Source organism: Ranitomeya variabilis, chromosome 4 (assembly GCF_051348905.1).
Source record: "Ranitomeya variabilis isolate aRanVar5 chromosome 4, aRanVar5.hap1, whole genome shotgun sequence".
In the NCBI taxonomy this organism is placed as follows: domain Eukaryota; kingdom Metazoa; phylum Chordata; class Amphibia; order Anura; family Dendrobatidae; genus Ranitomeya; species Ranitomeya variabilis.
In genome coordinates, this window is record NC_135235.1 from 57680564 (window position 1) to 57694035 (window position 13472).

Below are 13472 nucleotides of genomic sequence, written 5' to 3' on the forward strand. Positions count from 1 at the left end.
CCTTTGGGAATTATGAGCCGTGAGTCTGCATGTCTGATGGGTGCTGTCCTGGAAAGGTAGAGACAGAGGGCCTTTACCCGGTCCAGCTTGTTTAGTAACTCCTCTCGAGGATGAGAAGGGGACTGACAAAAAGAACAATGTCGTCATTGAGGTAAAATTGAGAAACCACCTGAGGAAGAAAGCATAGGACTGGACAGAACCACTACCATGCCTGGTGGAAAGACGAGAGGGCAACGAATTTGGAAACTTGTCTGATAGAAGTGATGACGACCAGGAAATAATCTTTCCAGGGAAAGAAAAATTCTCAGAGGTTTGAATGGTGACTCTTGAAGATCTTGGAGTACAAGATTGGCTTCCCAAGGGTCTACCATAGGCCTGTATGGGGGAATTGAGTTCGTGATTCCTTGCAGGATGGTCTTTATCTGTAGGCAAGATGCTAGATTCTTTTGAAAGAAAGGCGGAAAAAAGGCTTTTGCTGTACAGTGGTAAATGTGAGAGGAAGAAATTTACTAACTATCCCTGATCGTGGTCTGATTAGAGAAGCCATTAAATTGAGTGACTGAGATTTCTGGTGGAAGAGAGGACCCTACGAAAGGGGGTCTAAAAGGTTCAAGAGTTTCCACGGAGTGTCTGCAAGCAGGTTGATTACTACTGCGTGACAGGGTCTTCTGGGCCAGTACAGAGAACGACTGGCACTCCCTTTTGTCTTGATCTTTTTGACCACCTTTGGGGATCAGTAGCAAGGGAGGGAGAACTGGGACCAATGTATTACCAGGGCAATGCCAATTGCTAGCGGGTCATGTGATCTGGAGACTACCTGAGGAACCTTGTGGTTCAATCTGGACCCAATCAGGTCATTGTCAGGAATTCCCCATCAGACAGATTGTGGAAGACTGGCTTTTTCAGGGACCACTTGCCGGTGGCGAGACATTCTCGGCTGAGATCGGCAGCCCAGTTTGTCCACTCCTGAAATGTGTACTGCTGAGATCATTGCTACATTCTGCTAGGCCCATAACAGAATCTGCGTCACTTTTTTTTACAATACTGCTCTACTTGGTTTCCTCCTCGATTTTTTTTTTTTATTTTTTTTTTTTTTTTTTTTATTCCACCACCGTGGTATTGTTGGTTTGGACTCGAACTGGATGGTTAAGGAGAAGATTCTGTCAGTGAAGTAGATCAAGAAAGATTGCCTTGAGTTCTAGAATGTTGATGGGAACAGATGATCACTGGGCAGTCAATCAGCCCTAGACTAAGTTTTGAAAACTGCTCCGCAACAAAGTATATTGACATCCATTGTCGTGATCTTCCAACATGGTGGTAGAAGAGATCTTCTGCGATGGAGGAGAGATCCACTATTCTAGGGACTTCTTTATCCAGGAGGGATGTGTGAGCAGTTGATCCAGGGAGCGAGTTGACCTGTCCCATCCTGAGAGAAGAAAAAATTGAAGATGTGTGTGAAGGTGAGCGAATTGAGCTGCTTCCATTGAATCAACCATCCTGTCTTGGATGCTCATACAGAAGCAGAGCGAATGAGATGTGCCTCTGAGGGAGTGGATCCTGTGTGAAAAAACTCTTGATTGCTGGGTGTCGGAACAGCATTCCTTGAAAAACACAATACTTTGGACCAGGATCAGAGACTACTTCGGGATGTTGGTGATCCTGCCTAGAAGGGTGTCCAGAGTGATCTGTAGACTCTTGTGATGTGCTGAGGAAGACGCAGCCTTGAGAAGGTCCTCTAAAGCAGTGACGAGTGCCTCTGCTCCAAAGAATGGCCGTAAGTCTCCATTATTTTCATGAAGATGCTGGGTTCTGTGGATAGGACGAAACGCAGTGCCGTGAATTGAAAGTGGGATTGCTGTACTGTGAACTGAAGAAATCGCTGGTGAAGAGGAAAAATGGGAATGTGTAGGTAGTCATCTTGAATGTCCATTGATCATAGGAATTCCTCTGGTTCTATGAAAGCCATCACCGACCGAAGGTACTCCGTTCTGCAGTGGCGTAGCTTAACATAATTGTTCAATAGCTTGAGATCCAGAATGCAGCCATCCTTCTTTGGAACCACGAAAAGGTTTGAATAGAAAACTGAAAAGCGTTTTGCCGATGGCCTTGAAAATCCTCGGAATGAGGGAAGGGTTCTTTCTTGGACTCGCAAAAACAAAAAATGATTTAGAAAATTCTCTGGTAACCATAAGAAGCAACGTCTAGGACCAAGGCGTCGTCAATCACTAAGACACTCGTTCCAGGTATGAAGATGTCTGCCCACCCCGAGAGGCTTTCCAGATGGGGGGCTGGTTTGAAGGAGGGAATCTTCCCATCTTGCCGGGCTGGAGATTAGTCCTGTCAGTTACTAGTCTGGACTGGGAATCTCCTCCAAAAGGAACCAAACTGCACTGTGCAACGTTGAGGTGGGAGTTTAGGCCTCTGAGGGAGTGAAGTACTGGAGGTCTGACTCCTGTTCAGCTGGGGTATCCGAGTGAGAGATGGGATCCTAGAGGATGATGAGCTAGTTTGGACACTCTTTTTAGAACCTCTGGAACACTTGCGTGGTGTAACCTGGGATTGAGGGGCTGCTTGGTCTGGAGCGCAGAGGGGAGTGATTGGGGGTCCCATGGCATAGGCAGTTTGGACAGTCATTCTAAGACTGAAACCAAACTCTGAATACACTTTATGTATTAGGGGGATAGGGTCCTGCCAGATGGACAAGGGAGACAACAGTAGTGAAGCAATCCCACAATGTGCTCTGTCACTGAAGGGGAGAACAGAGTGACACAACTTCACTTGGTCTGCAGTAGTCAAAAGTTGAACCTGCAAAATAAGTCGTTAAAAAAACCAAGCAAACAAAAAAAAAAACCCTAAGGTAGAAATGGGGCTAAAGTGCAGCTGTCTGCCTCCTACTGACACACTAAAAACTGACTAGCTGTGTGCCAGTTGAAGGTTATATACTGCTGGGGAGGAGCTAACTTTTTTTTATTTGCATAGTGTCAGCCTCCTAGTGTCACGCACAGTGTAGGAAAGACTAAAGTGCAACATGAAGGGGGAAGGGACCCCAACACTAGGGAAGTGGGGAAAGGAGTCCCCCTAGGCAGATATAATGTCGTCCTGTCTGCTCTAAACGTAACTCCGAGCAGGAACCTAATCCCTGCCTTACCCTGACGATAATCCCTGCATAGGGAAGGCCATGACGCCAGTAGTCAAACCTGACTTCCACTAAAGACAGCTGGGGTAGATAAACGAGCACTTATCTAAAGAAAACTCAGATGTAACAGACATCCTCCAACACCAAAGAGGAAGATAACTGGCTCCAAGCCTCAACAGGGGGAAATGGAAAACATCACTGGCAAGTCCGAGCAGCAGGCTGGGAGTCTATAAACACCCCGGTCAATTAGAGAGAGAGAGAGAGAGAGGGTGCCACTTGGTCAATGTCATAATAGTTAAGGTGTCTGCAAAGCCAAAAGCAGAGACCATCTGCAGCTAGATGCAGTGCGACTGTCTGCAGCTTCTGACATACCCGTGACACCTAGTGGCAGTTGCAAACACCCCCTAAAGAAGTGATTTAGAGAAGGGTGCCAACTATCATCTGTCTTTTCTAATAGGAAATTGTCCTCACTGAATCCAGATTCTGCCCATGAAGCGATAGTGAAAGATCAGTCCAGGAGGAGAAAGAAGCAGATTTCACTGATAAGATATATTGCCAGGTTGCCCATTTTTTTTACGTGCCCTATTGATGTAAAAATTAAAACTGTTATGCTTTAATTAAAGAAACAAAATAAAAACGCTACCACCTTTATCTCTACAGCTCCTATTCAAACAGTGTCTCCAATGTAACAGAAAGCAACTTCTGTCTCTGCAGTCTCCAAGGATATTCCGTTTATCTATTTACCGTATATACTCGAGTATAAGCCGAGATTTTCAGCCCAAATTTTTGGACTGAAAGTGCCCCTCTTGGCTTATAATCGAGTCATGATCGGCGGTGGGGTCGGCGGGTGAGGGGGGAGAGAGGACTGTCGCATACTCACCTAGTCCCGGCGCTCCTGGCGCTCCCCCTGCCCGTCCCACGGTCTTCAGTGCCGCAGCTCGTCCCCTGTTCAGCGGTCACGTGGGACCGCTCATTAAAGTTATGAATCTGGACTCCACTCCCATAGGGGTGGAGCCGCATATTCATTTCTCTAATGAGTGGTAACGGTGACAGCTGACAGAGGAAGAGGCTGCGGCACCCGGAGACCAGCTGTCTGGGATAAGGAGCCAGGGACGCCGGGAGCAGGTAAGTATGTCATAGTTACCTGTCCGCGTTCCACACTTAGGGCGCCGCTCTATCTTCGCGTCCTCTTGCAGTGACTGTTCATGTCAGAGGGTGCGATGACGTACTAATCTGCGCGCCGCCCTCTGCCTGAACAGTCAGTGCGGAGAGACGCTGAGACAGGACGCTGCGGGCAGCAAGAGAGGTGAGTATGTCTTTTTTCTTTTTTTTTTTTTATTGCAGCAGCAGCATTATATATTGCACAGATTTATATGGAACATCTATGGGGCAGTAATGGTGCAGAGCATTATATATGGCACAGCTTTATGTGGAGCATCTATGGGGCCATACTGAACGGTGCAGAGCATTATATATGGCACAGCTTTATATGGAGCATCTATGGGGCCATAATGAACGGTGCAGAGCATTATATATGGCACAGCTTTATATGGAGCATCTAAGGGGCCATAATGAACGGTATGGAGCATCTATTTTTATTTTTGAAATTCACCGGTAGCTGCTGCATCTTCCACCCTAGGCTTATACTCGAGTCAATAAGTTTTCCCAGTTTTTTGTGGCAAAATTAGGGGGGTCGGCTTAATAATAATAATAATAATAATTTTATTTATATAGCGCCAACATATTCCGCAGCGCTTTACAACTTATAGAGGGGACTTATACAGACAATAGACATTACAGCATAACAGAAATCACAGTTCAAAACAGATACCAGTAGGAATGAGGGCCCTGCTCGCAAGCTTACAATCTATGAGGAAAAGGGGAGACACGAGAGGTGGATGGTAACAATTGCTTTAGTTATTTGGACCAGCCATAGTGTAAGGCTCGGGTGTTCATGTAAAGCTGCATGAACCAGTTAACTACCTAAGTATGTAACAGTACAGACACAGAGGCTATTAACTGCATAAAGTGTATGAGAACATGATGGAGGAACGTGATTATGTTGTTGTTTTTTTATTAATAGGCCACACAGGGATAATTAGGTTAATGCGTTGAGGCGGTAGGCCAATCTGAACAAATGAGTTTTTAGGGCACGCTTAAAACTGTGGGGATTGGGGATTAATTGTATTAACCTAGGTAGTGCATTCCAAAGAATCGGCGCCGCAAGTGTAAAGTCTTGGAGACGGGAGTGGGAGGTTCTGATTATTGAGGATGCTAACCTGAGGTCATTAGCAGAGCGGAGGGCACGGGTAGGTTGGTAGACTGAGACCAGAGAGGAGATGTAGGGTGGTGCTGAGCCATGGAGTGCTTTGTGGATGAGGGTAGTAGTTTTGTACTGGATTCTGGATTGGATGGGTAGCCAGTGTAATGACTGGCACAAGGTAGAGGCATCGGTGTAACGGTTGGCGAGGAATATGATCCTGGCAGCAGCATTCAGGACAGATTGGAGCGGGGAGAGTCTGGTAAAAGGTAGGCCAATTAGTAGAGAGTTACAATAGTCCAGACGAGAATGAATAAGTGAGACAGTAAGAGTTTTTGCAGAGTCGAAAGTAAGAAAAGGGCGAATTCTGGAAATGTTTTTGAGATGCAGATAAGAAGAGCGAGCCAGTGATCGGATGTGGGGGGTGAATGAAAGCTCGGAATCAAGGATGACTCCAAGGCAGCGGGCATGTTGCTTTGGAGTAATGGTGGAACCGCACACAGAGATGGCAATGTCGGGCAAAGGTAGGTTTGTAGAGGGAGAGAACACGAGGAGTTCAGTTTTTGACAGGTTCAGTTTCAGATAGAGGGAGATACTCGGGTCGGCTTATACTCGAGTATATATGGTAGTTTTTCTAGAAGAGGATGGGTAGAAAAGACTGCAGGAGCTGCGTATACAGAATTTGGTTGCTGTCTTGCCGTGGAGATGCATAGCTCTGCATAGAAGCTGTGAAGGAAAAGTTGTAGAATATCTTCATCGATTGCATGGTTGGTTTATTTTATATACATTGAGAATAAGTTTTCATATCATTAGCACAACCTTTTTAAAGCTATTCTTAAAACCTAAAATCTGCCTTCACAGTATTCAGCAATCGCTCACGACATTGGTGCCGCGGGTGTGGCCTTTCCTGCGTCATACCATTTCATCTGTTCGAAAGGCCGCTCTGGAAACCTTATGCACTTTGTTATCCACACAGGATCAGGTTGGTTTTAACTGCTTCATCTATTTTATTTTTTATTTTGGGTATGGAAGGTTAAGGGATTTCTGTTTCTTAACTCTCTTTGGTTGGATGGTAACTGATAATGAAGCTTTGTACCGACTGTTCGAAAGTGCAAGACCACTAATGGGAGGGTTCTTACAGATTAGGTGAGACTCTAATATAGAAAGTCAGATGGATAACTACTGTCTACAGCACATGCCAAATCTGGCTTGCAGGGTGAGTATATTTGATCCAAGATGTCGGTTGACTCCCGCCCGGCATTGCACTTTTCAACTGTAATCGGCATCCTGAAAATGAAGGAGAAAGGAGCGTTAGCTCTCTGGAAATGGAGTTATCTTCCAGGCAACCTCTGCCCAGGGGATGCAATTATCACCTCTGCAACACTAGGGAAATCCCAAAAACATGACCTGTTGGGAGCCGTAAGGCCTGGAGTAACTACTTGAGCTCACTATTTTATGCGTAATAAAAAAATAAAGATTTCTTCTTTTCCAGAACTGTTCAGGTTGGCTGACCCCTATCCTACAGGACATGCTGCGGCATATATTCCAGATCTGTATTTTAGAGAGTACCCAGGAAATTCTTGACCTTATCCACAAGGTGGGATCTGCTTTAATGTTCCTGCCATATGGTTATTTTTTTTTTTTTTTCTCCATTTAGATCTGTTTTATACTGAATTTTGCTTTTCTGTTCCCCAGGTGTGGCAGGAGCTAATACACAAGGCTTCGGTGCAGTATGTTGTGGCCGCGGCTTGTCCCTGGATGGGAGCCTGGCTCTGTCTGATGATGCAGCCCGCTCATCTACCTATTGATTTAAACATGCTGATAGAGGTGAAGCCTAAATCAAAGGTGAGCAATAACTTATTGATTTAAAAAAAAAATTAAAAAAAAAAAAAAAATTATTCCATGTTTAAGTAAGGTATTATCTATGCAAGTAAATATTGTTTGCACATTTGCTTTTTAATCTTCGGCTTACTCAGTATCTAGGAGTTAGTCAAACTGTTATGTGCTAAATCACTGTTCCACCTGCTACAACCCCCTGTAGGCCAGAAGAGGGTGTGGATCATAATTTATAGTGCCTCAGTGAAAATGCACACCACCCATTAATAGATCAGTAGTGATGATTGTGCTGCGTCTTCCTGGGTTAGCTTTATTGCTTTTTTTTTTTTTTTTTTTTTTTTTACTTTTCATTTTATGAAAGATTTTACTATGAGTACCAAAAATCCTCGTAGCCCTCATTGTGGGAGACACAGGAAATCATGGGGTGTACACCTGCCTACTGGCATAAAGCTACTTGGTGAGAAAGTAGTATGGGCAAAATGGATGTCCAGTGGAGACTGGGTGGCTTGTTGTGCAAGGTCCTCCTTTGGAGCGGACATGACAGGAGTCAGAGAGGGAATGAGACGGGGGAGAGAAAGCAATGCCATGAGCAGGGGACCGCTGCAGTGGTAAGGACGTATCTGTCTTCTGAGGCAGACTGGCTATCTAATGCAGAAGGTGGCTGGTCTGAGTGGTCTGACCGTACCAAATTCAGTGGCACACAGGAGCTGCATATTCCAAGCGGCAGCGGACACAGCAAAGATGGCGGAGTCCAGGGACAGAGGAAGGGGTGGGCAACTGCCGAAGTGCAGAAAGTTTGAGTGGCGGCTTGGTGGCATCAGCGTACACCCGTTGTTTCCGGTGTCCCCCACTGAAGTGACCAAGAAAGAGAAGATTGCGGGTCCACATATACTTCTAAATGGCAATATCCAGATATCGCTGCCTTTATTTTTCTCCACACAACCCATTATTGTGTTTTATAGGTTTGTTTGTTTTTTTTATGCCTTGAGGAAAGCTGGTTACTAACTTTAATTTTGCTTTAATCTAGGAAAAAGCTGCTGGAAAACTCCGTCAAGGCCAATGCCAAACAAAAGAGATTGCACAGGAATATATTGCCGGCTCGGACAGCATGACTGAAGATTCTGCCACCAGAGATTACTTGGTGACCCGCGCTCGTATGGCTGCTGCAAAGTCAGTATATTAGGGTTGAACAATTAATATAAATGTTCAATTCTCTAGTTGCCTACTCCTGGCCTAATGGATATTGATCATGTGCACTAAAGAAATACACCAGACAGTCAGCTGTAACTCTCCTTGAGCAATGTGTGGCTCAGCTCCAAGAAGGGAATTTATTAGTGAAAACACAATGTTATATATCTCCTGTAAGGGGGCTCGGTTAGCTCTAAAATGGGAGTGATCGGATGTATTCCATTGGTTAGTGGGTTGGGCATGAGCAAGTCCATGGGCGGATCCATGAGGTCATCAGGGTGGGTTGGTCCGTGAGGTCATCAGTGGGCGTCGCTGTGGGTGGATCCATGAGGTCATCAGAGTGGGCGTCATCTTGGATACCAGACCACACGGTCTGCTGATACAGGAAATGGCGGCCATCTTCAGTGTCTTCATTGTTCATCTTGGATACCAGAGCACACGGCTCTGGTAGAGGAGATGGCAGCCATCTTAAGTGTCTTACTTTGTCTGAGGAAAACTTATGTAAGGTTAAACAATACATGTTATAGGTTGCTTCCCTCAATTACCTTATGTGTTGAGGTTAATTAAGTATTTGATCTTATGGCTCTCCTCAACAAGTATAGCACTTTGCGGTTTTATCATTGTGGGGGAAACATTTAGTCCTACTACAGTTTAGGGGTGGGCTAATTTTTAACTCCATTATATCTTTATGGCATTTTTATTGTTCTAAGCAAACAAGTTTCTCTCTTGCTTCTTTGGGGGACACAGGAAAACATGGGTGTATGCTGCTGACACTATGCACAAAAAAGTTAGCTCCTCCTCTGCAGTGTACACCCCACTGACTGGCACTAGGATAATCAGTTTTAGATTAGTCTCAGTAGGAGGTGGACACAGGTCTTTTACTAGACACATATCTACCTCGGTTTTCGTCTTTTTCCAGTAAAGTGTTTTTCTGATGGATCTTCTTGCCTCTGGAGGACTGCAGTGTGAACAGTCACAACTGTACTGCCACGTAGAGACTGAGTACGGTGTGTACTGCCACCCCGTATCCGCATATGTCTACTCGGCTGGACCTTAGCCCCTAACACATGTAGAGTGTTTAGGTGATCCGAACATCGGTCCTGGCCCCGTATCCTGCCCACTCGCCAACCAGAGCCTGTTTGTGTCTGGAGTCATTGACATCCCACATCCCAAGGATGAAAGGTCTCATGCATGGAGAGGTACATCTTCTTTCTTCTCTCAATCAGGTCTCCAGCGGTGACGAGGAGAAGACTCGGGGAAAGATTCAGATAACAAAGATGATGGGATTTGACAGGAACAGACAGCACATCAGGGTCCTCTGATTCCCTCACTAAAGGCTTCAGCAATCCTCATATTAACAGCGGGCTATTTTATTTCCTTGTTTTCGCTATTTCCCGCTGGAAGAAAAAAAAAATATATATATTATATTATATTATATTATATTATATTATATTATATTATATTATATTTTTTTGGGGGGGGCCTCCAACCTGCCTCCCATGCCTTTTCGGTCACTGTTCTTAATGTAGGCCCCAGCTTCTCCTCTGTCTAGCTCTGGCGTTTGGCCCTGCCCCCTTCTCAGGATCTTCGGGCGGGCTTTTTTACTCCTGCCCCTTGTTGTCACACCTCCTCTTCCTAGCTTCGGCGGCTAGCTCTGCTCCCGCCTTCATCACACGGTTTTCATCTGCCTCTTTGTTCTGGCTGTTAGCTCCGGCCTGCTTTCTGGCCTCAGTGAGCGGGCTTTTTCAGTCTACACTCTCTCCCTCTGCTCTTGCATGGCGGTTCTGGGAAGGATAGTGGCAGCGTCAAAAGCGATTCCTTTTGCGCAATTCCATTCAAGAACGCTTCAGCAGGCCATCCTATCTCAGTGGAACAAGTCTGTTCTTTCTGGATCGTCCGGTTCGGCTCTCCTCCAGAGTTGAACAATCTCTCACTTGGTGGCTGTCATCTCCTCTCATCTTCCAGGGTCGGTCCTTCCTTCCTGTTCACTAGCAGGTGGTGATGACTGATGCAAGCCTTCTCGGCTGGGGTGCGGTCTTTCGCCACCTGACTGTCCAGGGTCGTTGGTATGCAGTGGAATCTTCTCTGCTGATCAACATCCTCGAGATAAGGGCCACTTTTCTGTCCCTTCAACACTGGGAAAGGCTTCTCGGGCCTGCCAATCCGAGTTCAGTTGGACAATACCACAGCGGTGGCATATGTCCATCACCAGGGAGGAATGGAGTCCTGTGACGATGGCCGAAGTATCCAAGATTCTCTTCTGGGCAGAGGCGACTGTTTCAGTGATGTCTGCAGTACATATCCGGTGCAGACAATTGGGCCACCGACTTCCTCGGCCGCGAGGGTCTCGTGACGGGAGGGTGGTCTCTACATCACAAAGTCTTCCATCAGATTTGCCTTCGATGGGGTACTCCGGATGTGGATCTCATGGCATCCCGGCTGAACAGGAAGGTTCCACTGTTCGTTTCCAGGTCCCGCGACCCTCTCGCGGTGGGCGCCGACGCTCTGGCAATACCCTGGTCAGTTTGTTCTTCCCAATCTGTTTCTTCCCCTCCCCCTTTTTCCAAGGCTGTTAAAGAAGATCAAGGCGGAAGGGGTGCCGGTCATTCTGATTGCATCAGATTTGGCTAAGAAGGTCTTGGTTCGCAGAGATTGTCAATCTTCTCGCAGACGCCCCCTGGAGGCTTCCAGACAGACCGGATCTTCTGTCCCAAGGACCGATCTGCCACCAGAATTCTTGGTCGTTCGATTTAACGGCGTGGCTGTTGAAACTGCGGTTCTGAAGGCATCCTGGTTTTCAGATCTGGTGATTCGGACCATGATCCAGGCTAGAAAGCAGTCGTTGTCCCGGGTCTATTATCAGACATGGAGCTGGTGTGAGTCTAATCACATACTGCCCATGTCCTTTGCTGTCCCTTCCATTCTGTTTTCTCTAGGCGGAACTTGACGCTAGTCTGGCTCTTAGTTTGCTAAAGGGACAGGTATCCACCCGTTCTCAGTTCAGAGCTTTTCTCCAAGGGGTATTACATGCTGTGCCCTCATACCGGTTACCTGTGGACCCCTGGGACCTCAATCTAGCCCTGGAGGCCCTTAGGAGTTCTCCCTTTGAGTCTCTCTGAGGTCTCTGTCCTTTCTGTCTTGGAAGGTGGTGTTTATTGTGGCCATCACCTCCATTAGGCGCATCTCGGAATTGGTGTCTGTTTCCTTTCGTCCCCCTTTCCTGGTTCTCCACCAGGACAAGGTGGTTTTGCGGCCTCTACCTTCTTTCCTTCCCAAGGTGATGTCTGCCTTTCACCTAAATGAGGATATTGTCCTCCTTTCCTTTTGCCTGGCTCCGACTCATCCTCTGGAGCGTTCACTGAACAGGTTGGACCGGGTTAGGACAGTGCAGGTCTATCTGGCTAGGACTGCCCCCTTTAGGAAGATGGACTTTGTCATTCCTGAGGGTGCGTGTAGAGGCCTGCCGGCCTCCAAGGCTATGATTGCTCGCTGGATCCAGACGGCAATCTTGGAGGCATCCTGGGATTAGAGGTGTTCCTATTTATGTGGGCATGATCTTTGTTTCCTGGTTTTTCATGTTTGGTTCCAAGCCCACAGTGAACCCTCCCTCTTAGGTATTTATTCATTTGCGGTGCCCTCCAAATCTGCTCTGTTACCTCCTGGGATTAAGGCACATTCTCTACCTGGGCAGTGGCCACCATCCACACGTTCACCAAATTTTACAGGGTCTGTACCTATACTTCGGTGGACGCCAGCCTACGTACAAGGATCTTGCAGGTGGCAGCAGTGAGTTCTCCTACCTGAATAGTTTCTGGTGTTCCCTCCCCAGGGACTGCTTTGGGACGTCCCATGGTTTCTTGTGTCCTCCAATGAAGCGATAGAGAAAACAGGATTTTTTTGTTACTCACCGTAAAATGTTTCTCGGAGTCTTCATTGGGGGACACGACACCCTCCCATGTTTATTAGATCTGTTTACTGTGTTCTCGTTACCGTTTGAGTTGTTTCTTTTACTTGTTGCTTCTCCTACTAACTGATTAACCTAGTGCCAGTCGGTGGGATGTATACTGCATAGGAGCTAATTTTATTGTGCATAGTGTCAGCCTCCTAGTGGCAGCAGCATACATGCATGGTTTTCTGTGTCCACCCCCCCCCCCCCCCCCAAGTGAAGGCTCCGATAAACTGATTTTACGATGAGTAACCAAAAATCCTGTTTTTTGGGGGGGTTAAAACAAACACACAAATCCATCCAGCTCCATATTAATGTGGTAAAGTACATGGTCTAACCTGACACTTTAAAACTTGTATGATTTTACCTGGCAAACTATTAAGAATGTTCTCATCCAAATTGATTAACAAAGCATTGATTCTCCATGGTATGAATACTGTATTTCAGCTGTTCATGTCAATAAGCCGCTTTTTCAATCTTCCCCCTTTCAGGTTGCTGGGATCATTATGCTGCTGTATTTGTGATCTCTGTGTCAATACCGCCACTCAGGAAATAAAGCCCGCTGAATCATTAGCTCAGTTGCTCCTTTTTCATCTGAACTCCAAGTCTGCCTTACAAAGGATCAGCGTGGCCCTTGTTATCTGCGAGTGGGCTGCCTTGCAGAAGGTAATGAGCTGGTTTATTTTTGTTAAAATTAGTGCCCCCAGTGTTGCAAAATCTACATGCCAGACTGTGAATATGTATGTATGCATGCATTTTTTTAAGGTAACTAATTCCTCCCATTTTAGTTATTTATTTATTTTTTTAATAGGAATGTAAAACCGTGTCCCTTGCGGTGCAGCCACGTCTGCTTGCGGTCTTATCCGAACACTTATATTATGATGAAATAGCGATTCCTTTCACGCGGATGCAGAATGAGTGCAAGCAGCTGATTTCCTCCCTTACAGATGCAAATGTAGACATTCGGAGCAAAGTAAACTGCAGTGTGTTCACAATAGACCAAGCTAATGACCTGGTGAGTTTTTTTTTTGGGGGGGTTGACAAAATGGGATGAAGTCCTTAATCTATTCAATCTCCAATTCTTCAGCGCAACTTCTAATTTATAG

The 13472-nt window shown here is 46.1% G+C and overlaps 1 protein-coding gene across 2 annotated transcripts in view; it reads left to right on the forward strand.

The window, feature by feature from the left end:
- The window catches only part of BTAF1 (B-TFIID TATA-box binding protein associated factor 1), a 92125-nt gene that overhangs the window by 46097 nt on the left and 32556 nt on the right, over nt 1-13472 (forward strand). For both annotated transcript variants that reach the window (XM_077258561.1, XM_077258562.1), the window contains exons 14-19: nt 6258-6378; nt 6889-6993; nt 7092-7241; nt 8260-8402; nt 12858-13032; nt 13178-13381. In XM_077258561.1, coding sequence (XP_077114676.1) covers nt 6258-6378; nt 6889-6993; nt 7092-7241; nt 8260-8402; nt 12858-13032; nt 13178-13381 — 898 coding nt within the window. The remainder of the gene's footprint in view (nt 1-6257; nt 6379-6888; nt 6994-7091; nt 7242-8259; nt 8403-12857; nt 13033-13177; nt 13382-13472) is intronic.